The 25,194-nt window shown below is 37.5% G+C and overlaps 1 protein-coding gene across 3 annotated transcripts in view; it reads right to left on the reverse strand.

Moving 5' to 3' along the window:
* Positions 1–4,894: 4,894 nt before the first annotated feature.
* Positions 4,895–25,194, reverse strand: part of LOC109067613 (astrotactin-2-like) — a 539,141-nt gene continuing 518,841 nt past the window's right edge. Inside the window, exons 8-10 of one of the 3 annotated variants that reach the window (XM_042757177.1) lie at positions 16,810–16,910; positions 15,373–15,556; positions 4,895–8,976 (exon numbers count right to left, since the gene is read on the reverse strand). In XM_042757177.1, the coding sequence (XP_042613111.1) occupies positions 8,739–8,976; positions 15,373–15,556; positions 16,810–16,910 (523 nt within the window). In that variant the 3' untranslated portion in view covers positions 4,895–8,738. The remainder of the gene's footprint in view (positions 8,977–15,372; positions 15,557–16,809; positions 16,911–25,194) is intronic. The other 2 variants (XM_042757176.1, XM_042757175.1) reach the window with 2 other exon arrangements.

The following is a 25,194-nucleotide window of genomic DNA, read 5'->3' on the forward strand; positions in this document are numbered from 1 at the left end:
TCCTTACATTCTGCTGTGACATACTTGTGTTTTTTGGTAACACTTTACAGTAAGGTTCCACAAGTTAACATTAGTTTACAATGCAGTAGCTAACATGAAACAACAATGAATACTCGTTTTACAGAATATATTATTCTAGCTTTATAGTAATTTATAATAATAATATATATATATATATATATATATACTAATACATGTTTAACATTTACAGTGGTTTAAATTAGCATACATTAACATATGAACAAAGAATTAACAATGAATAGTACTATATTTATGAATTAACATTACCCTAGATTAAACACTGTCATTGTTTTAATACATTGTTGCATACTGCGCACATGTTAACATTGAACCCTATTCTATAGTTTTACTGTTATTTTCATATTTTGGTGCTGTGGATTATTGCAAACATACCTGATTTATCATGATTTGAAAAATTAATTAAAATGCTGAATAAGTAACTTTATTTCTCCATCATGTATCGTGTATAAGGAAAGCGCTGGTATCTACTCAGAAGTATCATCCACTTTTTGACCATTCCAGCATTTAGGGTTTGGATTCAGTTTTTGTGTTCCAACTTGGAAGAACATTTACTGCATGCTAAAGAAAAACAAAATCATGTTAGCAAACAGTATTGTTACTGGTTGTTTTGTCTCTGACTAATAGAACATCAGCAAGCCAATGCACTCCTGCATGCTTGTGAACATTATGATTACAATGATTCATTTAGCAATTTTTATTCCTCTTAAATCACTCACAGGCAATTGCTTGTAGAAAGACTGCAACATCATAATGGCATCTGAACCATATTTTCAACCAGTTTTCAGTCCTACTGTCATTTGCACATCATCTCCAGCCTCAGAACTTCCTACAAAATTGAAAATTTCATTCATTTACTAGGGCAGGCTCTTATGTTTGTGTCACTGACCAATGACAAAGGTCATGTCAGTGACTCAAAAGAACTGACAAGCCAGTGTCTAGGGGTCCGTTTCCGAAACAATGACAATGAAAAACTTGCTGCTTAAATACCATATTACATGCACTGTTGGAGAAACTAACTAGTTAGTCAGGACTGTTTCCTGAAAAACACAGCTCTTTAATTCTCTTAAGCTAAAAGACGTCAAATTAAATATGTATATGTATGGAATGAAATATATGGATTGAACATCATGTTAGAGTGTACATTTTGCTCATTTGCATGATCTCTGTGAGTCCACATGTCATACTAACCTAGCGGAAACCTCGATATTAATTTGACGTCAAATATTAGTCAAGACTTGATCAAGATGCTGTAACATTATTGGTTTTTGGTTTAATGTTGGGAATTGGTTTAATGCAGTTTTTTGACATCAGTTTGATATGCATATTAGTCCTGTCATGTTTTTTTTGTTTTGTTTTTATTTTTATGTAAATTTTTATGTAATTTGATTCTGTCTTGTGGGGCGGGGCTGAGAGCTGAGGGAGAGGAGCAAGGCCGGTGGAGTAAATGATAATGAGCGACACCTGTGCCACTCACCGGTCTCGAGTTCCACGGAGGTGCTCCAGAAGGATAAAAGGAGGAGTGATGACCAGGTCTGAACTTTATGTTGTTGTTTTATGCGGAAGTTGTCCGCTTGTTTTTTTATTTAAGTTTGATGTTTAAATGTTTGTTGGTTCCCACCTCCTTCTTCCCCATTCAACAAACTTTGTTGCATTGGTGCCGAAACCCGGAAAGATGAAGGGACACGCTGTCAGAGAGCCCTCAATGCTCAAAAGGGGGATCAGGGTGCTGAGGAGATCGGGCAGCATGAAGGAGCGGAGACCACCGGTGGCTGCCCGAGGCGGTGGTGCTGGAGTGATGGAAGAGGTGGGATGGAGGCTCGCTACCATGCTCCCCCCTTGGTCGAGGAGGGGTGTCTGCTGTCCAAGAGGGAGTGGAGAAGTTGGTACTGTTGGCACCGTAGCCTGCTGCCGTCCACCATGATTGGTGAGGACCAGGGAACGGGGATCTGGCTGCTGGATGTCCTCAACAGCAGGAGCCATCGCCGTCTGCCAGGAGGCAGAGGAGCATCAAGCCGTCCACCAGTATGTCCAGTGCCACCGCCTGGCACCGCAAGTGAGAGCCTCTCAGCTGGTTGAGGACCAAGTGGCAGTGTGTCTGGGAACCGGACCGAGAATTTTTTTTTTCTTCTCTCCCCTCTCTCGTCTGTCTCTCCTCATCCTTCCGTCTCCTTTTCTCTCGCCTCGACTGTCCTTACCCCCAGGTATGCCACAACCGCCATGACAAGGCCTCTGGGGGGGGAGTAGAGCACAGCCTCGTGGGTACCCCCCGGTCTGCAAGGGGTGATGTGGGTATGTGACGAGTGGGGTGGGGCTGGGAGCCATGGAAGCCAAGCGAGGTCAGTGGAGTGAAAGATAATGAGTGACACCAGCGCCACTCACAGGTCTCAAGTCCCATGGAGGAGCGCCGGAAGGATAAAAGGAGGAGTGACGATGCAAGATGAGAGAGAACCAGGCCTGGTCTTTATGTCATCCATGAGGGGTTGCCGGTTTTACTTTTGTTTTGTGTTCGTTCATTTGTATATTATAGTTTTATGTTTCAATGTTTGCCGGTTCCTGCCTCCTTCTTTCTGATCTATGAACTTTGTTTGATCTTAGTGCTTCGTTCGACACTATTGACCACACCATTCTTTTGCATAGACTAGAACACTTTGTTGGCATTAATGGAAGTGCATTAGCATGGTTTAAATCATACTTATATGACTACCATCAGTTCGTAGCAGTGAATGAAGAGGTATCATATCGATCACAAGTGCAATATGGAATACCTCAAGGCTCAGTACTAGGGCCGTTACTCTTCACACTTTACATCTTACCCTTGGGAGATATCATCAGGAAACACGGTGTTAGCTTTCACTGTTATGCTGATGATACTCAGCTGTATATTTCTTCGCGGCCCGGCGAAACATACCAATTTGAAAAACTGACGGAATGCATAGTCGATATAAAAAACTGGATGACGAGTAATTTCTTACTGCTAAATTTTGAAAAAACGGAGGTGTTAATTATATGACCTAAAAGCTCTGCATGTAATAACCTAGAACGCTGTCTAAGACTTGATGGCTGCTCTGTCAATTCTTCATCATCAGTTAGGAACCTACAGTAGGTGTGCTATTTGATAGCAATCTTTCCTTAGAAAGCCATGTTTCTAGGATTTGTAAAACTGCATTTTTCCATCTTAAAAATATATCTAAATTATGGCCTATGCTCTCAATGTCAAATGCAGAAATGTTAATCTATGCTTTATGACCTCAAGGTTAGATTATTGTAATGCTTTATTGGGTGGTTGTTCTGCATGCTTAGTAAACAAACTCCAGTAAGTCCAAAATGCAGCAGCTAGAGTTCTTACTAGAACCAGGAAGTATGATCATATTAGCCCGGTCCTGTCAACACTGCACTGGCTCCCTATCAAACATCGTATAGATTTTAAAATCTTGCTTATTACTCATAAAGCCCTGAATGGTTTAGCACCTCAGTATTTGAACAAGCTCTTGTTACATTATAATCCTCCACATCCGCTGCGTTCTCAAAACTAAGGCAATTTGATAATACCTAGAATATCAAAATCAGCTGCGGGCGGCAGATCCTTTTCCTATTTAGCGCCTAAACTCTGGAATAACCTACATTATATTGTTCGGGTGGAGGACACACTCTTGCAGTTTAAATCTAGATTAAAGACCCATCTCTTTAACCTGGCTTACACATAACACACTGATATGCTTCTAATATCCAAATCCGTTAAAGGAATTTTAGGCTGCATTAATTAGGTAAACCGGAACTGGGAACACTTCCCATAACACCCGATGTACATGCTACATCATTAGAAGAATGGGATCTACGCTAATATTAGTCTGTTTCTCTATTATTCCGTTTTGACCGTAGCCACCAGATCCAGTCTGTATCCAAGTCAGAGGGTCACTGAAGTCACCCGGATCCAGTATGTATCCAGACCAGATGGTGGATCAGCACCTAGAGAGGACCTCTACAGCCCTGAAAGACAGCGGAGACCAGGACAACTAGAGCCCCAGAGACAGATCCACTGTAAAGACCTTGTCCCAGACGACCACCGGGACAAGACCACAGGAAACAGATGATTCTTCTGCACAATCTGACTTTGCTGCAGCCTGGAATTGAACTGCTGGTTTCGTCTGGTCAGAGGAGAACTGGCCCCCCGACTGAGCCTGGTTTCTCCCAAGGTTTTTTTCTCCATTCTGTCACTGATGGAGTTTTGGTTCCTTGCCGCTGTCGCCTCTGGCTTGCTTAGTTGGGGACACTTCATTTACAGCGATATCGTTGACTTGATTGCAAATTATTGCACAGAGACAATTTAAACTGAACTGAGATGATGACATCACTGAATTCAATGATGAACTGCCTTTAACTGTCATTTTGCATTATTGACACACTGTTTTTCCTAATTAACGTTGTTCAGTTGCTTTGACGCAATCTTTTTTGTTTTGAGCGTCTGAATTGGATTAAGTTTTTGACTTGCACTGATATTTTTTTTTTTTTTCAACATCAGTTGCCTACTGGGAACAAGAAACTATTAACCACAAGAAACTAACAAGAAACTTCTAACCATAAATCCAGAGCTGTAGTTCCAACAACACAACTTTAAATTGCTGTTTGCAAATGTTCATTGGAACTCTGAATTCAGAACACACCAAATCACTGAACTATTTTGGTAACGACGGAACTTGCGACCATAGTTGGCTAACAATGATCTGATATAATCTGATCTGATATAAACATTTCCAAAAAAAAATAAAAAAATCACACTGTAATGTCACTGCTGGTGCCTTTGTAATCAAGTCTTTTTTTTTTAAAGGAAAATATTTATATCAGAATTAGTCAGGGTTGCATTTTTTTTTTTTTCAAATCACAGTTAACAAACTATACTCCTATACTTAAAATAAGAAAAAAGTGAAAACAGAAATAATTTATTGTCAGTGTTTATTGACTAGATTTGTATCTCAAAGCTTGACAGAAACATTTCATTGTGAAAAAGTAGCATGATATTCAAAGAAAAAAAAAAAAAAAACACTTGGCTTAGTATACTTTATTTTCTGTGTTCTGCTCCATTTTGCACACAATTAAGCATGCATGCTTTTCAGATTTTACTCCACTGACCACAGTCACAGATGGATGCATTGAGCACATGCACACGACCTAGTGGACCCTTCAAATTGAGTGTTCAATCGCCTGCAAATTTGCTGTTGTCCACACACAACAAGACTTTAATATATTTGTGAAAATAATAAAAAGGACACATTTAATTTTAGGGACCAGTTCTCACTATAAACTAACTGTAAACTATGACTTTTGCCCCAATAAACTCATAATTAGCTGCTTATTTATAGTTAGTAAGGTAGTTAAGTTTACAGTAGGTATTAAGTGGGATTGAGGGATGCAGAATATGGTCATGCTGAATAAGGCATTAATAAGCCTTTTTAAAATTTAAAAAAAAAAAAAATGTTTTGGTAGGAATATGCATGCTAATAAGAAAATAGTTATTATTGAGAATTGGTCCCTAAACTAAAGTGTTACAATTTAAACACAAAAAGATTGTAGAGAGGCAAAGATTCCATATCAATGACTATCAAAAAAAGTTTGAAGGATTCAGTAGTTTGGTTAGTAGACCAAATAAAAAACAGATGCAAATGACTTCTGCGGTCTGCAAGGAGCTGCACAAGCTTAAGCCTTAGGGAACCAGCACTATCCCTGAGGCCATGGGGGAAGAGAGAGTGCCACACTTTTTCCTTACCATTCTCATCTTCCTCAGAGCAGGACTGTCGTTACTCCAAGGTGAAATTTGCACACAGAGATTTATATCCTAGTCTTACAGCTTCTTTCAGACAGGATGATGGCATCAGATACAGAGCCAGTCAGGAGATACATTCCCTCCAGCACCTGCTGGGTCTGCCCCGGGGTCTCTTCCCAGTTGAACATGCCTGAAACACTTCCACAGGAAGACATCCGAGAAACAACCTGACCAGATGACCGAAACACCACAGCTGGCTCCTTTTGATGCAGAGGAGCAGCTACTCCAATCCTCTCCCAGATGACAGGCTTTGTGGCCTGTCTCTCAGGGGTTAGCCATTAACCTTGCGAACAATCACATAGTTCAGTCCCTTGTACACAAAATCCCATTCTTTCAGTCACTATCCAAAGCTCCTGACCATAGGTAAGCGTCAGAACAAAGATCAGCTGCTAAATCTCTTCACCACAATGTTTCGATATAACCACTGATCTGCCTATCTTCTATACCCATAGAGGACAATCCACCTATTCCGGCTGAGAAGCACCATCAAAGTACGTGCTGAAGGTCACAGATGATCACAATCCAAACTGGACACCCTCCACTCCTTGAATACATCCTAAGATTATTTCCTTGAATATCCAAGCCCCTCCTCGGATTACCACCTCAACATGGTGGAGGGTTTAAACTGCCTCAGCAACCCTGGGACCTGTGTTGTCTGGAGTTCCTGGTAGGGGATCCCAAGGCAAATTTATTCTCTTAACACAGAGACTTTGCATGGCTGTTGAAGCACAAACTCTGATCAATGGAATGAATGTGTACTAAATGTGAACTAAAAATTTAGGTATTTGTATCTATATATTAATCTTGAGAAACTTTAAGGTCTTTAAATCAGGAGATTGATCACTATGTATTACTAATTATTGGATACGTTCAAAGTGGATCACTCAATAGAAAGAAAAGAAAAGAAAAGAAAAGCAGGATGCAAATCCACATTTGCACTGATGCTGGAACAGAAGTTAATGGACAAAGACTGCTTCAAACTAGCTTTAGAACAGGGCATAATACTTGGGCATACTGAACTGCAACCAGGAAACAAATGGAGTTCTCAACAAAGGTTTGGGTGGACCATGCTCAAGTAATCTGACAAATTACAACATTGCTTACCTCATTCCTGTGATTTTCCAACCAAACACCTCCTCACAAATAGTTACTGGATTTAAAAGAGTCTCACATTGGACTCTTTGATGGATGTGTAGCTCCTAGCCACAAACTTGTGAGATTCGATCAAAGAAAGAGGTTGCTATGTAGAGTCCACCTGGTTAAAGAATTTCTTCAACTCTTTTGCTTTCCCTAAGTACACAAACCAAAATACATGGAGACATGAACTAACTATTGGATTTTTAAAATAAACAAGCCTGGGGGGGTTGTGTACACCATTTACAGTAGTCAAAATATATTTATTATTATATATGGTGCTGCTGTTGAAATTTCACTATTGTAGTAGTAGTCTCACTGAGATTCAGCACACGGATGTTAAAATCATGTGCATTAACACAGGACATTATGTTTTGCATGTTAAGTTGTGTATATTTTTTGTTTTCATGCTGAGGTTATTCCAATAAATTATTATTATTTGGTTGTCTTGCATGCCCTGTGCATTTGACTTTTCCCTCAATGGCCGTGGCTCAACGGTGTTGAGAATCAGTTTTGCCATTCAGAGCAATCAAGGAACACGTATACAACTATCCCAAAGCAGTGCAATCCGTCATCAGTGCTCAAGAAGCAAACAGACAATTTTGCAGACCATAACTCTAAGCCCCAGAACCCTAAGTTTTGCATCAGGTGTGTGATGAAGACAACTGCATTCTATAGAGATTCATGTCATAGAGATGAGGTAGTATAACAGGATTTTCCTCAATTTAATTGATTCTTCACATATTGTCAGATAAAACAGAGAAAACGTGTTGAGATTCTATATACATATTTAATAGACCCCCCACCCCACCCCCACAGACACAAAAAAATCAAATTCACTTATTACATACTGCATTTACAACTGTATTTACAATAGCATATTTAACTATCACAATGAATATAGCATGGAATATAGCAACTTACTTACTGAAAATGTGTTGAGGCTTAGTTCTTACCATTTGTTCAATTCCAAAAACCTTTTCAACAACACCTTATTCCCAAACAATAATTTACAGAATAGTTCTGCACAATGCTCTCTTTTGTACCACAACTCTTTGCCAAATACATTAGATGATTCACTTTGATGAAATCTATTAGTCTCATTGGCCAGCAAAACCCATCTAATTCATTTGGACACTGTAGAGGAACGTTCTTTTGGCTAAAGATTATATATGTGACAGGACTACACTTGTTCTCAAAAGCAATTACTGTGACTCTGACAATATTCTCAGTTTTCTCAATTAATTGTGGCAAAACTATGTATATAAGATTAAAAGAATTGATGTCAAAAAGGGTTGAATAGAAAAGAAGAAAACCACTGAGAGATCATGTCCTTGTCTTGCTTGGCTAGGTATTCCAAGAGATATGTTTGCAAAATGAGTATCAGGGAACCTGGTTTGAAGTTCTGCAGCACCATGCAGTTAAATTCTTACATTCGAAAACAGTCCTTCAGTAGTTCAGTCTTTCGACCAAAACTGATGTCCTTACAAGAGAAACAAGTAAAAATAAATAAATAAATAAATAAATAAATAAAAAACAAATTATTAATAATAATAATAATAATAATCAATCTTTCTAATCCGAGGCTCTCTACTTTTGGAAAAAAAAAAGAATAAAGAAAAAAAGAAGAAGAAGAGAAACAATAAAACCTCCTCTCACAGTCTCAAAGTCAGTTGGATTTAGAAAAAGAACAGCCAAGCTGAAGACCATAAAGAGAGAAGGTCGAGTCCAAACATCTCCTGTCTCATCGTAATTTTGACTTTCCATATATGTTGCGTTGCACTGTTACGACTTTCTCCAGGCAGGCTAGCCGGGTTTCATGAAGTGAACTGTGCCATAAAGTGCCGCCTGGTCTGGTGTCATCACTACGACACAGCATGTACGGCACACTCTCTGTTCGGCTTTGGATGAAGCCACTGCGGAGCAGTGAGCGGCAGAACAGACTGATCCGATCCATTCGTCTCAGGATCAGATGGGCCTTCCTGTGGTGACCAGAAAGAGAGCTTAGTGTTAGACTTGATTAAGATGGTGTGTTTGTCCAGAAACCAAAAGACTTTTCAAATCAAAGTCAGTATGGTACCTAACATAATATTATATATATATATATATATATATATATATATATATATATATATATATATATATAGTTGCAGATGAGGTCATTATAGGCACTTAATTTTAGATAACAAAGTTCATAAAAGATTTACAAAGTTCATAAAAAATAACATGCCATAAATATACAAAACAACACAAATGCATTACATTTATTATTAATGATTACATTTCAAAGAAATTAATATGCATCTAGCTTAAACTTTTAAATATATAAATTTAAATACATATATATAAAATATATATTTTTTCTGTTTTTAAAGTCTTGAACACTTATTTTTATTAATATATTATAAATATAATGTAAAAGCAATTGATTTTTTTCTTTTCTTTTCTTTTCTTTTCTTTTCTTTCTTTCTTTCTTTCTTTCTTTCTTTCTTTCTTTCTTTCTTTCTTTCTTTTAATAAAATGCAAAAAACAAATAGTTTACATTCAAATTATTTATCTCTTACAATGAAAACAATAGTTCTAATAAATAAATAAGTACATAAAAAAGAAAATGAAAAGAAACGATGAGTTCAGTGTAATAAAACAAAAAGTGGTAAGACGTGTAAAACTAGACAGTGCACACATCCCATCAAAATTGTCTGCTCAATAACTATATTTACTTTTTATTTATTTACTTTGTTTTTCTCCAAACACAGAATATGACCCAAAGTTGTTTTGAAATAATTTTTTTATGAAATAAATGCTATTTTTTTTAGGACAAACATTATGTACTGCTCCAAAAGAATGATATTTAATCCTAATGTAAAGCCTGTGTTGATATTCATAAAGATTATTGGTTCCTTCCAAAAAGGGGAAATTAACTGTAATTGGTGGTCTCTGTTTCATTCCCCTGCTGGTTCTGCCAGAGAACAGATTACACAAACATTAACAGAGAGTTTAGGATGGCAAGCCAAGCAGAGCTAAACCAGGGACTGTGCACACTTCCTCTTTGTGTTTTGCCTAAAAATAAAAATAAACAAGTACTCTAAAGTTTAGTATAAACTCAAATCATAATACTTGTTATACTACAATTAACATGCAATCAACTGAATTACATTCAATTTGTTAGTAAGTATATTCTTTTAAAGTAAATGATCCATAATAAGTACTCTTTTTAAAAAGTATACTAAAGTGTACAGTATTTCTTTATCATAAGGATCATCACATTAACTATCAGCATGCTCCATTAATGGTTAACAATAACACAGATTGTGTTAATACTGGAGCTGAATGTGGCCCAAATCTGCTAATTGGATGAAAGTTGTCTCAATAGTCTGAAGTGCACCGAATCTATTGGAGACATATCTTATCCAATAGATTGGACAAAAGTATTGGGACACACCTCCTAATTATTGAATTCAGGCATTTCAATCAGACCCATTGCCACAGATGTGCAAATTCAAGCACCTAGCTATGCAGTCTACATTTATAAACATTTGAGAAAAAAGGGTTGGTCAGAAGAGCTCAGTGAATTCATGCATGGTGCTGTTATAAGATGCCAGCTTTGCATCAAGTCAGTTCCAGAAATGTCTCCCCTTCTAGATATTCCCGGTAAAACTTTAAGGACCAATTCTAACTATTAACTAATTGCTTATTAGCATGCATATTACTAGCATGTTTATTAGTACTTTTGTTTAGGGTATTATTGTCTTTTTTTGCTTTTAGTCATTCTAGATCCCTTAGTATACCTAAACCACCATACATACACTTAATAACTACCTTACTAACTATTAATAAGAAGCAAATCAGGAGTTTGTTCAGGGAAAACTCTTGGTTAACAGTGAAAATGTGTTCCCTAATCTAAAGTATAATGTATTTCACAGTCAACTGTAAGTGGTATTACTGGAAAGTGGAAGTGTTTAGGAACAGCAGCAACTCAGCCACAAAACAGAAGACCTCATAAAGTCGCAGGTGCATAAAAGTCACCAACACTCTGATTTGATAGCTGAAGAGATCCAAACTTCCACCAGCATTCATAACAGTACAAAACCTGCACGGCATGGAATGGGTTTCCATGGCCAAGCAGCTCTATGCAAACCTCTCACCAAGTGCATGCCAATCGTCTGATGGAGTGTGAACAGCATGCCAGCACTGGACTCTGGAGCAGTGGAAACCTGTTCTGTGAAGAGATGAAACACGCTTCTTTGTTTAGCCTGATGAGTGAGTCTCTGTTTGGCAAATGCTAGGTGAACATTACCTGCCAGACTGCATTGTGCCAACTGTAATGTTTGGTAGAGGAGCGATAATTGTATGGTGTTTTTTTTCAGGGGTTGGGCTAATAAAGGGAAATCTTAATGCTTCAGCATAACAAGACATTTCAGACAATGCTATGCTTCCAACTTTGTGGAAAGAAGAAGGGCCTTTTCTACTCCAGCATGACTATGCTCCAGTGCACAAAACAAGGTCGATAAAGACATGGTTGGATGAGTTATGTGTGGAAAAACTTGACTGGCCCGCTGACCTCAACCCCATCTAAAACCTTTGGGACGAACTGGAATAGAGACTGCGAGCCAGGCCTTCTCATCCAAAATCAGTGCCTGACCTCACAAATGCTCTATTGGATGAATAGGCAAAACTTCCTACAGAAACACTCCAAAATCATGTGGAAAACCTTCCCAGAAGAGTGGAAGCTGTTATAGCTGCAATGGGGGACTAACTCTATATTAAGGACAATGTATTTAAAAGTCCCTGTTGGTTTAATAGTCAGGTGTCCCAGTACTTTTGTCCATTTAGTGTATCATAACTGCATGTTCCACAATGCCAGGGTGGAAGGTATATTCATTTTTATATCATATCTATTGTTTTATAATTTAAAACCTACAGTAACAAACTTCTTTTTGTGAAATAGTTGGCTTGAAAAAAGTGTGCTTATCCTATCTACAGTAGCTATAACATATATGTCATTTGTGTTTTAAAAATTATAAGACTTTTTTTTCTATCTGATTAAAATATATATTAGATTAGATTTATATATATTTATATATATTTGTTGCAAAATACATTCATGAAAAACAAGTCATATTTTTATATATTAATTAATATACAAACCCGATTCCAAAAATGTTGGGACACTGTACAAATTGTGAGTAAAAAAGGAATGGAATAATTTACAAATCTCATAAACTTATATTTTATTCACAATAGAATATAGATAACATATCAAATGTTGAAAGTGAGATATTTTGCATGGCCCATTTTGGATTTCATGAGAGCTACACATTCCATAAAAGTTGGGACAGGTAGTAATAAGAGGCCGGAAAAGTTAAATGTACATATAAGGAACAGCTGGAGGACCAATTTGCAACTTATTAGGTCAATTGGCAACATGTATGGGTATAAAAAGAGCCTGTCAGAGTGGCAGTGTCTCTCAGAAGTCAAGATGGGCAGAGGATCACCAATTCCTCCAATGCTGCGGCGAAAAATAGTGGAGCAATATAAGAAATGAGTTTCTCAGAGAAAAAGTTTGAAGTTATCATCATCTAGAGTGCATAATATGATACAAAGATTCAGAGAATCTGGAACAATCCCTGTGTGAAGGGTCAAGGCCGGAAAACCATACTGGATGCCCGTGATCTTCGGGCCCTTAGACGGCACTGCATCACATACAGGAATGCTATTGTAATGGAAATCACAACATGGGCTCAGGAATACTTCCAGAAAACATTGTCGGTGAACACAATCCACCGTGCCATTCGCCGTTGCCGGCTAAAACTCTATAGGTCAAAAAAGAAGCCATATCTAAACATGATCCAGAAGCACAGGTGTTTTCTCTGGGCCAAGGCTCATTTAAAATGGGCTGTGGCAAAGTGGTAAACAGTTCTGTGGTCAGACGAATCAAAATTTGAAGTTCTTTTTGGAAAACTGGGACACCATGTCATACGGACTAAAGAGGACAAGGACAACCCAAGTTGTTATAAGCGCTCAGTTCAGAAGCCTGCATCTCTGATGGTATGGGGTTGCATGAGTGTGTGTGGCATGGGCAGTTTACACATCTGGAAAGCCACCATTATTGCTGAAAGGTATATCCAAGTTCTAGAACAACATATGCTCCCATCCAGACTTGTCTCTTTCAGGGAAGACCTTGCATTTTCCAACATGACAATGCAAGACCACATACTGATCCGGCAGTAGGATCCGGCTACTGATATGGCCAGCCTGCAGTCCAGATCTTTCAAACATAGAAAACATTTGGCGCATCATAAAGAGGAAGCTGCGACAAAGAAGACCTAAGACAGTTGAGCAACTAGAAGCCTGTATTAGACAAGAATGGGACAACATTCCTATTCCTAAACTTGAGCAACTTGTCTCCTCAGTCCCCAGACGTTTGCAGACTGTTATAAAAAGAAGAGGGGATGCCACACAGTGGTAAACATGGCCTTGTCCCAACTTTTTTGAGATGTGTTGATGCCATGAAATTTAAAATCAACTTATTTTTTCCCTTAAAATGATACATTTTCTCAGTTTAAACATTTGATATGTCATCTATGTTGTATTCTGAATACAATATTGAAATTTGAAACTTCCACATCATTGCATTCTGTTTTTATTCACAATTTGTACAGTGTCCCAACTGTTTTGGAATCGGGTTTGTACTGTAAAATTAAAATACATTTCTTTTAAATGTATAGCACAGTAATGAAGCAGCAACATTGATAGATAAGACAACAAGAAAAGGCTATTAATGATATTTCATTGCGCAAATGTATTATAACATGAAAGGCTCCTGCATGGAGTGGCAAAAAGCGCTTATGTGCATCCCGTATGCAGAATGATGCAATTGAAGCAACACAGAGTCACAGCACGCAGCACTCCGCATAGAAAAGTTCAAAGCACAAAGGGAAGAGGATTTTGATGCGTAGTGTATTATATATGTGCGATAGTTTATCGAGCCTTTTCTTTCAACAGTTTTAAATAGGGGCGCGCCAATCCGATTTTCAGTATCGGTATCGCTCCAATACTGCCATTTTCTGCTGGATCGGGTATTGGTCAGATGAGACCAATCCAAATCCGATAATCTGGATATACTATTCTGTGTTATTGTTAAGCCCCATGAAATCACAAAAACATTCTAAAGTTTTCCTGCACTATATTCCAAGTGTAGCTGTTCCATAGTTTAATGTGAGGTACAAATTAATATTTAAGGGTGCTTTCACACTTGGTTTGCTTGCCTGGTCCGAACCCGATTAATGTTCATAGTATGTTATCTGGGTCCGAACCGTGGTTTCTTTTGCGTCATCAAGCCAGCAGCTGTTAATCCCGTTGCTTAGTAATGGCAGCGCAGGAGAAGGTGGCAAATGCATAACATTGCTCTCTGCACTTTTATATATTTTAAGTTTTTGAACTGTTTGTTTTGTTTATAAAGCTTTGGTACATAACGGCACTTATGTCTGTCTTTCAAATGTACTGCAAATGACACTGAAGGTGAACAGTTTTGCAGCTCTCTGCAGCGCGTCAGTCACGCTTGTCGGGAAAGTGAGTGAAACACACCCGATCAAATAATACATCATTAATAGCGGTTCACTTCCGCAATTTGGCACGATTGCATTCACATCAGCAGCGAACTGTACCGGAGTTCACATGAACCATACCCCAGGGTTTTAAGGACACGGTTCGCAGGTGCGCACCTGAGTTCGGAAGACAGTGTTCACATCATCCAAACGAACCAAACTCTGATGTCAATCGAACCCGGGTGAGCACCAAAAGTGCTAGTGTGAAAGCACCCTAAGTCATTAAATTCAAGTTCATGTAAACTCTTCTCTCTGTTGCGGCTGTCTGTAATTCTCCATTCAGCATTCAAACTGCGTGTCACCTTCGGTTATGACAGTAAAGATGGTGGAATTCTCTCTAAGATGATACAATATTCTTATACATGATCTGTAGATAAAGATCAGATGTTTTGCATAAAAGGACTATTTTGCTGGAGTTTAGTGCTGTTTCTAAATCGTGTTACTTTATACCTGTCTGTTAGATCAGTACACCGGAGTAGAGAGCACTATGAATTGTTAAAAATAAAATATTCATCTATACCTCACAAACTATGGAATGGTCTCAGAGCACTTGAAATATAGTGCATGAAAACTTTATGATGCTTTATAATGTTTTTGTGCCTTTCGAGGGGCTTAACAATAACACAGCATAGTATTCGCAGAACTTCATATTTGGATCTGTCTCGTCAGACCGATACCCGATCTGACAGAAAATGGCAGTATCGGAGCCGATACCGATACTGAGTATCGGATCAGTGCACCCCTACTTTGTTCTGTCATTGTCTTCCTCACCTGGGGCCAAGCTCATCCTCACTTCTCCAAACAAAATCTCCAAACTTCTCATAGTGAGAATTGTAGTGATGCTGTACACGATACAGCAGCGGGGGGGAGACCTCCATCAGGGTGTTGTAGGCCGTCTGTTGCTCCTTTCCACTGGTGTAGCCATTATAGAGGTTGTACACTTTGTCTGCGATCTCTGTTTGAGGGGGAAACATATCTGACATTTTAAATCTGAACTGTCTGTTTTCAAAGAACAAGCTTTCTAAGAAAATCCTATCTTTTCAGATGTTTAGCTCATTTGTAAAGACTGACAGATGTCTCTGGTCTTTATTTATTTTTTTATTTTTTGTGGGATTGCATTACATGCTTGGTGGAAAAGAAGTGCACTTTAGCATACTTTTAAAAAGAGTAGTTATTGGGAAACTTACATACTTTAAAAAGAAAATGCTTAAGTGTGAACTAAATGTAATGTTTTCAGACAACTAAAAGTGTATTATACTGTAGTTATATTTATATTATTCCTACTTAAGTTGGACTTAAGTGCATTTTTTTATATTTAATGTCAAAATGACTTCCATTGTGTCTGAAATATGATTAAAGTGTACTGCTGAATGTACTGACAAGCATTTATTTTAAACTAAAATATACTTTAATGTCATTTCTACTCAAACTTGTGTGTCATGTATTTAAATATGTTTGTAATTATACATTTGTAAGGTTGAAGCTGCAATTTAGTACTTTTAACTTTAAATGTAATATTGAAGAACACACTACAGTTGAAATTATACTCAAGTGCTTTAGCTTCTTTAAAGCATGACAGAAGATTATTAAAACAATTATTTAAAATGTCCTTTATTCTAAAACATTTAATTTGACATCATTACAAAGTGTACTTTTTAGTAGTGTACTTAAACGGGTTAAGACACATTCTCTCTTTAAATACACTTAAAAGGCATTTTATTTCAATAAAATCATATCTGGATATTAAGTATATATATATATATATATATATATATATATATATATACTGTTAGGATTTAAAGTACACTACAAGTACATATTCAATATAATTAAGCACACTTCTTTTCACAAGAGAATGAGAACCAAAGATCAGATTTCATAACATGCTTTAATTCTTTCTTAACATATCACATTCTGACTTGCATGGTAAGTCCTTTATTTCCTTCCTTTGAGTGTACTTTCTGCAGTCTTACTTCTGCATTGACATGGATTTTGAGTGCTGTACTTTCCTGTGATTCATACTGCTGCCAGACCTGTGAATTCTGTTCAAGTAAAATGGTCTAGCCACTATGGATGATGTCATCATAAACAGACAGGACATGAAGATCTGCCACCTCAGATGGGTGTGAAAATGACATTTCACTGGCGCGCGCGGCTCACTCTGTTCATTCACACGTGTGAATGGAGTGAAGGAGAATGACAGTGTACCTTCTGCTTTGCTGTCTTCCACCATCGGACATGACGTGCGGACAGTCACAAAACTCGCATCCGACCGACTACCACGGCTGTCCACGGCATACAGAGTGAACCTAGAAGAGAGGACGGGGTGGACGTTAGAAAAGGTCTGCTTCAGGGCGTTTCCTAATCTCTGTCTTTAAGTTCCATGTAACTGAAACACAAACAGATATTTGCACAAATAGAGCTGAAAAACACAAAATAACTTTGGGTTTAGCCAACATAAACATGACATCATGCAGCAAAATCATTAAAACCGAAAGGTGTCCCTGCAAGAGTGTTTCTGGAGTTCTTGTTTATGAGCCTCAGACCACTAAAAACACACAGGCAGGAGTGCAGGGATTCCAGTGGATTCTGTTACATTAGGAAATTGCGTGCCCGACAAGCAAAAGAAAAAAAAAAAACCTGCCCATTACAGCTAATAGCAGCTTAAATGGGACTCCCACTTCCTCTAATGACGGAGTTCCGTTTGGCAAATACAAAACACATTAAAACTGCTGCTCAGCATTTTCTCAGACCACCCAGCACCATGTGCGCTAAACAACCCTGGCTCCGCTGCTAATCACAGGGAGAAACCGCCCACCATCAGCTGGCATGAACACTCGGGTCATTGAGGAGACTGATCCTTACTAGTTAACTACGTTTGACCGTCTATGTGTAGTATAACTGATTATGCCTAGTTATTGTTATTAGGCAGAGGATATTTGTGTAGAAAAAAAGTGTAGAAGTGTAGAAAAGAAGATTTATTTTCTTTGCATAAGGTTAGTTAAATGCTATTAGGCATGTTCTGCTTTCAGACAATGCATTTTGTAAAAAGCACAATACAAATAAACCTGAATTGACTTTGACTATTTATACTTAGTGTAAATAGTGGCAGATACTATTTGCACCTCAGTGTATTGTAGTACATAACACATCAAACAAACAATATGCAATAATAATAACAACATATTTGGTGTATATTTATTAAAATCATAAATTACATGCTTGCTTATTTGGACCTTACTTGTTTTGTGTTTTGTTTTTTAAAGCGCAGCCCTACACATTTCTCTAACCATATTTAAGATGCCAACCCCTCCCATGAACATGAGGAAACCACACTCAATTATCCTAGGCCTATTACACTTTAAATATTTTATATACACTTTTCAGATAGTTAAAATATATATATAGACCTTAAATGTCTCTCTCAGCCGATACATGATATGAGAATATTGAAAAATATATGAAAAAATTATGCTAATATGAAAAGATAAGGCTAATATTAACTGCACATACTTTCATTAAGATGACATTATACTGCACTAACTTGCACTATTGTTTCTACTAAATAATACACTGTATGTAAACATGTACATATACATATACATACACATATACATGTATAGGTTAAAATTAGGTCTAAATATTATGGAGCTCGTAGACCATTCCACATAGTCACCATTTCATTCTTTCCACTTGTGAGAGGCGAAAGGAAGAAAAAAATCAAGCCTATAATACTTGCAAATATGTTCCCAACTCAAAAAGTACTGTATGAAATATTATCTTCCTCCAGTGCAACTATCATGTCATGTTTGTTAGTTTGTTCTTAATGGCTCTTGAAAGACTAATTCTTGATGACAGAGTTGGCTCTGTTGAGCAGGTTTTCAAACAGTCTGAACATTAACCACAGCAAATTTGGAGTCTCTAACTCAATCCCTCTAGCACCATCAGCTGTTTAAAGTTGAACTCATGTTTATGCTGAAAACAAAAGTATTTTTTTCTCACTCTTTGAAATTATTTTTGGTCATGAAAAATTTTCCGCCATTTTTCACTCCTCCTAACTCCTGCTCCTGCTCCATTTTCCATGGAAATTGAACGACATCATCTTTAGACCAATGCAACAAAAAGTTGTGGAATTCAAGTTGATTAGTAAAACCATTCTGGAATAACACATGAACAATATCGACGAAGAGCACACCAAATTGTACAATATACAGTATCTCCACAACACATGTATTCAAACCAAAGTTGGTGTGTGTCATGACAACCATGATCTTACGGTACTTGCACAGTTTTGGCACAGTGCCACCTAGTGGTAAGGAGACGTGAAATATGGCAAAAACTGCCAAGTTATAAGCATTTTTGGCCAAAAAAACACAAGACTGGCCTCTTTAGTTTCGTCCTCTCTTGAATGGTGCTAAGCTGATTGAGGAAGACCAAGTTATAAGCATTTTTGGCCAAAAAAAATGTTGACTGGGGTCTTTTGTTTCGTTGATAATTTTTGATTTGTTGAAGTAAAAAAATTTTGTATTGTTTGATGTTTTTGTTTTTTGGGGTTTTAAGCATTTTGTGTTACGTCACAAAATACTGTATTTGGCATCATGCCATGAAGATACTGCGCTTAGCTGATAGCGCATCTCAGGGTTTTGGAACCCTCTCTGCAGGACACCTACCTCTTAAAAGCAGAGCTTTTTAATCAAATGCTAAAACATCTTTTCACTTTAATTATAACTATCCGTAGCCTGATGTCATAAACTGCTTAATGAATTATTATAGATTTTTTTTGTTTTTAATTATTGTAATATAGAGTAGTTGCCTTTTTCTTTATTTTTTGTTTGTTGGTTCTTAATGATATTGTTTAGTTGTTACTATTTTTGTCATAGTCCCTAAAACTCCTACTGAACAGTAAACCATATAAGTGCATTTTTATTGTTTACTTTTATTTCATTCTTTCATAGCAAATTTGTACAATGCCGGCAAACTGTTATGGACCTTCCACACTGCTGGTTATATATGCCTCTATATAATTGTGTTGGACAAATAAAAAACTTGTTTTCGTTGAAATCGGCAACAAACATTTGTGTTACGTCCCAACGTATTGATTTCACACTGTTGGACAAAACTGTTTTCGTTTACGGCAACAACCACCTGTGTATCTAAATGCTAAAAGCTTGTTTAATTATAACTATTGCCGCCCAAAATTTGTTGGTGAGAACATGTGTCATTGTCTCACCCAAAACTGGCCACGTAACCTTCAAAAGTGATTGTGATTTCATGGGACAAACTGTTTTCAACCATTTTTTTGTTGCCAAAAATCAGGATTTTTAAATGCCTTTATTTTATTTTATTTTATTTTATTATTTTATTTTATTTTATTATTATTATTTTTTTTTTCTCAAAGTTGGTCTGATGCTCAATGCTTGCTTGCTTATCATTTTGCCTCTGTAGTGCTTGGCCCCTTATTTTTAATTACTATTGTCAACCTTCCCAAGCTGTTGCGACAAAGCTGAAAGTACACAGGTTTGTAGAATGCCACTGCATGTCATTACTGGAAATTACTGGATTACCCAAACCCATTAATTAGAAAGGGGTGTCCACATGATTTTGATCAGCTATGGCATGAAACATATGTGTTGCTGCACAAAAACTGTGTGTTATTCTTGTTGTATAACAATGTTAAAATTTTGGTAGATATTGAGTACTCAAGACCATGCTGTATTGTGAATATAGTCCCAGATGAAGGTGCAACAAAAACAATGGCCATTTGCGATGACTATATTCACAATAGCCTCTCATATTTTATGGCTTAAATAATAAATGCTCTTAAATGTGGCTCATAACCTCAGTATAGCTCCAAATGTTGGTACAGCTGTATGGTACAGTACGTCAAGTTTACTATAACCATGAATTAAGTAGATTTGCACACAAGACTGTCCAAGTTTATATGCAGTGTGCCAGCATCAGATTAAGTCGAAAAGCACGTTTTGAATATTTATTTCAGTTCCTTCATTTCGAGAAATGCTTTTGTGCGGTCATACCGTAAACCAACATTGCATGCATCCAACCCCAAGTCTGAGCAGACATTTCTTCATTCCATTTTTGTTTTAAAACAAGCACTGCTGCCATCAGATTAATCTAATGAATGTGATGAAATTGATATGCTCTCTGACTACACATAAGACAACAGAAGAATGCCAGAAATGTTTTTTCCCTGCTTCCAAAAAGACGTTTCTTTACACGGCACGGTTTCGACACTTTGACTCTTCCTTTGCTTGGAAATCCATATTTCAATAACCACCGGCTGATTGTTTTGTTTGTAATACGGTCTGTTTATACATGGCTTGCATAGTTTGTCTGATCTTGTTATTCATTGAAGGAGTGTGGCATTCCTTTGCTAAACCTCACCAAAAGACATCACTCCAAATACAGGCCAGCCACAATCCGCTGCCAATCTCATCAGAACAACACTGGCTTGAACAATCACATTGTTTGAATTATGTGGTTGCACAGTCACCCAGTAGAGTTTTTTTTTTTTTTTTTTTTTTTTTTTTAATCAGACAATTTGTAGTTTGGTTTTGTTTAAGGACTTCAGGAAGGGAACTCTGTAATAGTTGCTGTTTTGGGTTGTTTAAGGTGTTGCAAAGATGCCAAAGATACTTTTTTTTTTTTTTGTGGTTGCATGTTGCAAATTAGCTCTCAATCTACCTTACACTCTCAAAGGGGTCATATGATGCTGCTAAAAAGAACATTATTTTGTGTATTTGGCATAATGAAATGTGTTTATGCGGTTTAAGGTTAAAAAAACACATTATTTTCCACATACTGTCCATTTTTGTTTCTCCTCTATGCCCCACCTTCTGAAACGCGTCGATTTTTACAAGGCTCATCACTCTGAACAGCAAGGTGTGCTGTGATTGGCCAGCTATCCAGCGCGTTGTGATCGACCGAATGCCTCAAGCGTGTGACGGAAATGTTACACCTCTTAACATATTGTGATGCCTTGTCTGGTCAGAGCGACGAGACATAAACATAAAACCCATTATAAACGTGATATAAACACGATTTCTAGTCGGGTCTTCTTTTGGAAGGCAAAAACAAAGTAGTTTCGCTTTCTGAAAGAAACAGCGTTACACACCGCAGCCTTGAGTGAGCCGTGGCCAGCTTGAGTGAGGAGAGGTGGGTGGCTTGAGGAGGATTCTACGAAGGAGCGTACCTTGGGCTTGCAACAACCACATGTGACGTCCCCGGGCTGGACTCCGCTTCGTCCACGGTGAAAGCCGATCCAGCGATCCACAGTGCAAAGTTGATGTATTTCCTCAGCAACCAGCACGGATTAGCCCCAGGCATGATGAAGCGGATATCGTCCTCTTTCGTAAGGCCAAACAAAGTAGTTTCGCTTTCACAGTGAAACACAGAGCGTCTATACGACATGGCGTCGGCGGCAACAATAACACTACAACGAGAATAAAAGGTACGCCTTCTTTCTTTGCGTGAACATCTTGGCGGCGTTATGCAAATTTTCCCACATACTGATGTAGAGATGTGGGACCATGTTAGAACGAGCCATTTCGGGGGTGGGGGGGGCGGGGGCGGGCATGGATGAGTGTTAACTTTTATAAAGAATATTTCTTTGGATTTGAGACTTTAATTTTTTGCAACTTCAAAGATCTTCTTTATTCACCAAGAGCTTGTAACACTCCAAAGAGAAAGGAAAATTTGAAATCGCATCATATGACCCCTTTACAACCCCTTTACAATAAAGGTTCCAAATGGAGGTTTTCACAGTGATGCCATAGAAGCAGCATTTTTGGTTCCCCAAGAACCTTTCAGTGAACAGTTCTAAAAACAAAACTTGGATGTCACAAAAATGACTTTGAAATTTTATGCATTATACTGAATTAGCTCTCACTCTACCTTATGCTCATGAAAATTAGGGCTCCAAAAGGAGGTTTTTATAGAGATGCCATAAAATGACTATTTTTTTTTTTTACATTAGTTAATATTTCTTCTGAAGAATGTTTTAACAGTCTAAAGAACCTTTTTCCACTTTAAGAAACTTTTGTGCAATGGAAAAATTGCAGGGATGTAATCGTAGTTTTCTTCAAACTACTTCATGTTACTTATCTTTGCTTCTCTCTGGATGTCACATGCCATTTAAATCCAAATCCAAGTTTGAGGAACTCTGTGAACAATTGGCAGTGATAAAGATCACCCAGAAGAACAAAGGCAAAGTGGTCTGGCTCATCGCTGGGAATGTCAAAACACACAGGCAAAACATACATTCCCCGTTGCCCCCCTCAGGAACGACCCCCCCCCCCCCATCTCTCTTCCCCTGCCTGGCTGACACGTTCTGAATCTATCTTTTTTCTCACATCAGCTTCACCATTCTCTGGTTACTCCTGTATATTTGGCTTTTCTCAGATCATGGCTGTTTTGATTTCTGGCACCTTCAGCTGTTAAATGAGTTGTTTTTGGCAAATCGGAGCACAGATTGAGACACTGTTGAGATCTTCAACAGACAGACGTATAGCTGTTTTCCATAGAGTTCAGCAAAAATCACCATTTGCTCACAATTTAATCTCATATTTCTAGAACAAACTGAGATGTCAACTGAGAACAAGATTTTCTGAAGAAAATCTGAGTGGTACTTGCACTTTGCTATACAGTGACTGTTGTTAGTGGTGGTTTTTATCAGAAGTAGGGATGTGTGATTCTGACAAAAAAAAAAAAAAAAAAAAAAAAAAAAAAATGCAAATTGTGTCCCTGAATATATATATATATATATATATATATATAATCTCAGTATTTGGGGGATTTTGTTGATAATGATAATTAAACGATATTATGTTGAGTGTGATTTGGCGCTGGTACTTTGGCTGGTTTAGGCCTGTCATGTATATTTATGACACTAAAACCACCAGTAGGTGGCGGCAAAGTGCAGGGACTTTGTGTCCCTGAACTTAATGAGTGATTCATTGATTCCTTCATTCAAATTATTAATTTAAAATGGCTGATTAATTTAGAAACGAAGCAATTGACTGTCTTTTTGAAAGAACATATTCATTCAGATTCAAAACAGATTCATTCAGGAATTAAACACCACAGTGTTGCTCTGGGATGCACTAATGTTCTGATCAACAAAATTGTCTGTTTCATCAACAAAAATAGTTCCAAAAAAGTTGATCAGAACATTAGTGCATCCCAGAGCAACACTGTGGTGTTTCATTCCTGAATGAATCTGTTTTGAATCTGAATGAATATGTTCTTTCAAAAAGACAGTCAATTGCTTCGTTTCTAAATTAAATTAATCAGCCATTTTAAATTATTGTGCACAAAATGAGCAATTGAGCAATTTGAATAAGGAATCAATGAATCACTCATTAAGTTCAGGGACACAAAGTCCCTGCACTTTGCCGCCACCTACTGGTGAGGTTTTAGTGTAATGGTGGTATTTTTGTTTATTAAATATTTTTTTTTGTGTATAAGATATTTTTGTGTATTTATTTTTTGTCAATATTTATTTCTTGTTTGTTGAACTGTCATTTAAAATCATTTGCAATTGTGCTCAGGCGCTTATTTTCTGGAAATTGGCACTCGTACTTGTGTGATATTGCTTAACTATAAAGAGCATATGGCTTTTAGGACCTTGCTCTGTGCTTGAAAATATGCATCTGGGCTGTGTGATGCTCTAGATCTCGTTGGACTTTTCCAGAGACCAAACATGTGGCTTTTCTGAAGCACGAACACATTTAAAAAAATACTTTTGGAAGTAAAATGTTTACAGTGTTCCTCAATGGTATGCTAATCTTAATATCAGCCATTTAGGAAACAGAAATCAGGAAGCATTTAAAGATCTTGTCATGGTCTCAAAATAGGTTGCCTTCCAGAGCATTAGTAGCTAAAATAACACATATTTCCCTCTGCTTGAAGGGTTTGTTTTTAATTGTTCCATCAAACTGTGAAATATACCAGAACAGCAATCAAGCGTGTTTAAGGAGACAGATGTGCCTAAGATAGTTTATGAATTGTTTTGGCCTTACAATGAGCAAATCTACAGCTAAACAGAGATACGGACCCTGAACCTCAGAGAGCATATGCATAATTCAGGCATCTCATAATTCACGCCATGGTATGGGTCATATGAGGTTTATCATGCTTCGCTGTGTCAGTGGCTATGATTTATTCTGCCCTCAAAGGATCCTTCTTTCATGGTCTGTTCTCAGAGTTTCACCACTTTCTCTCATGACTCAACTATGCTATGTTGTTCATTTTGTTAAGTAACTGTTGGAACATAACCATCATTTTGTAAATCTGTCCTGTTTGTTAGGCTGATTTGCAGATGACTAAATACCAAAATTCTCCTTACTAACAAACAGAAATTGCACGCACTTTATATTGCACAAAATGAGCAATTGAGGAATAGCTCAATAAACCACACACACGCACACACACCCACACACTTATCATGTGTTGAGTTATGACTTTGAATACTGAAAATACTGTTTGAAAAGCCAGAGAAATGCAGCACAAAATCATGAGCACTGTTATCATCTTCTGATGAAATGAACTACAGATGACTCGTTTTGGCGTCAGTTG

Source organism: Cyprinus carpio, chromosome A5 (assembly GCF_018340385.1).
Source record: "Cyprinus carpio isolate SPL01 chromosome A5, ASM1834038v1, whole genome shotgun sequence".
NCBI classification, from domain to species: domain Eukaryota; kingdom Metazoa; phylum Chordata; class Actinopteri; order Cypriniformes; family Cyprinidae; genus Cyprinus; species Cyprinus carpio.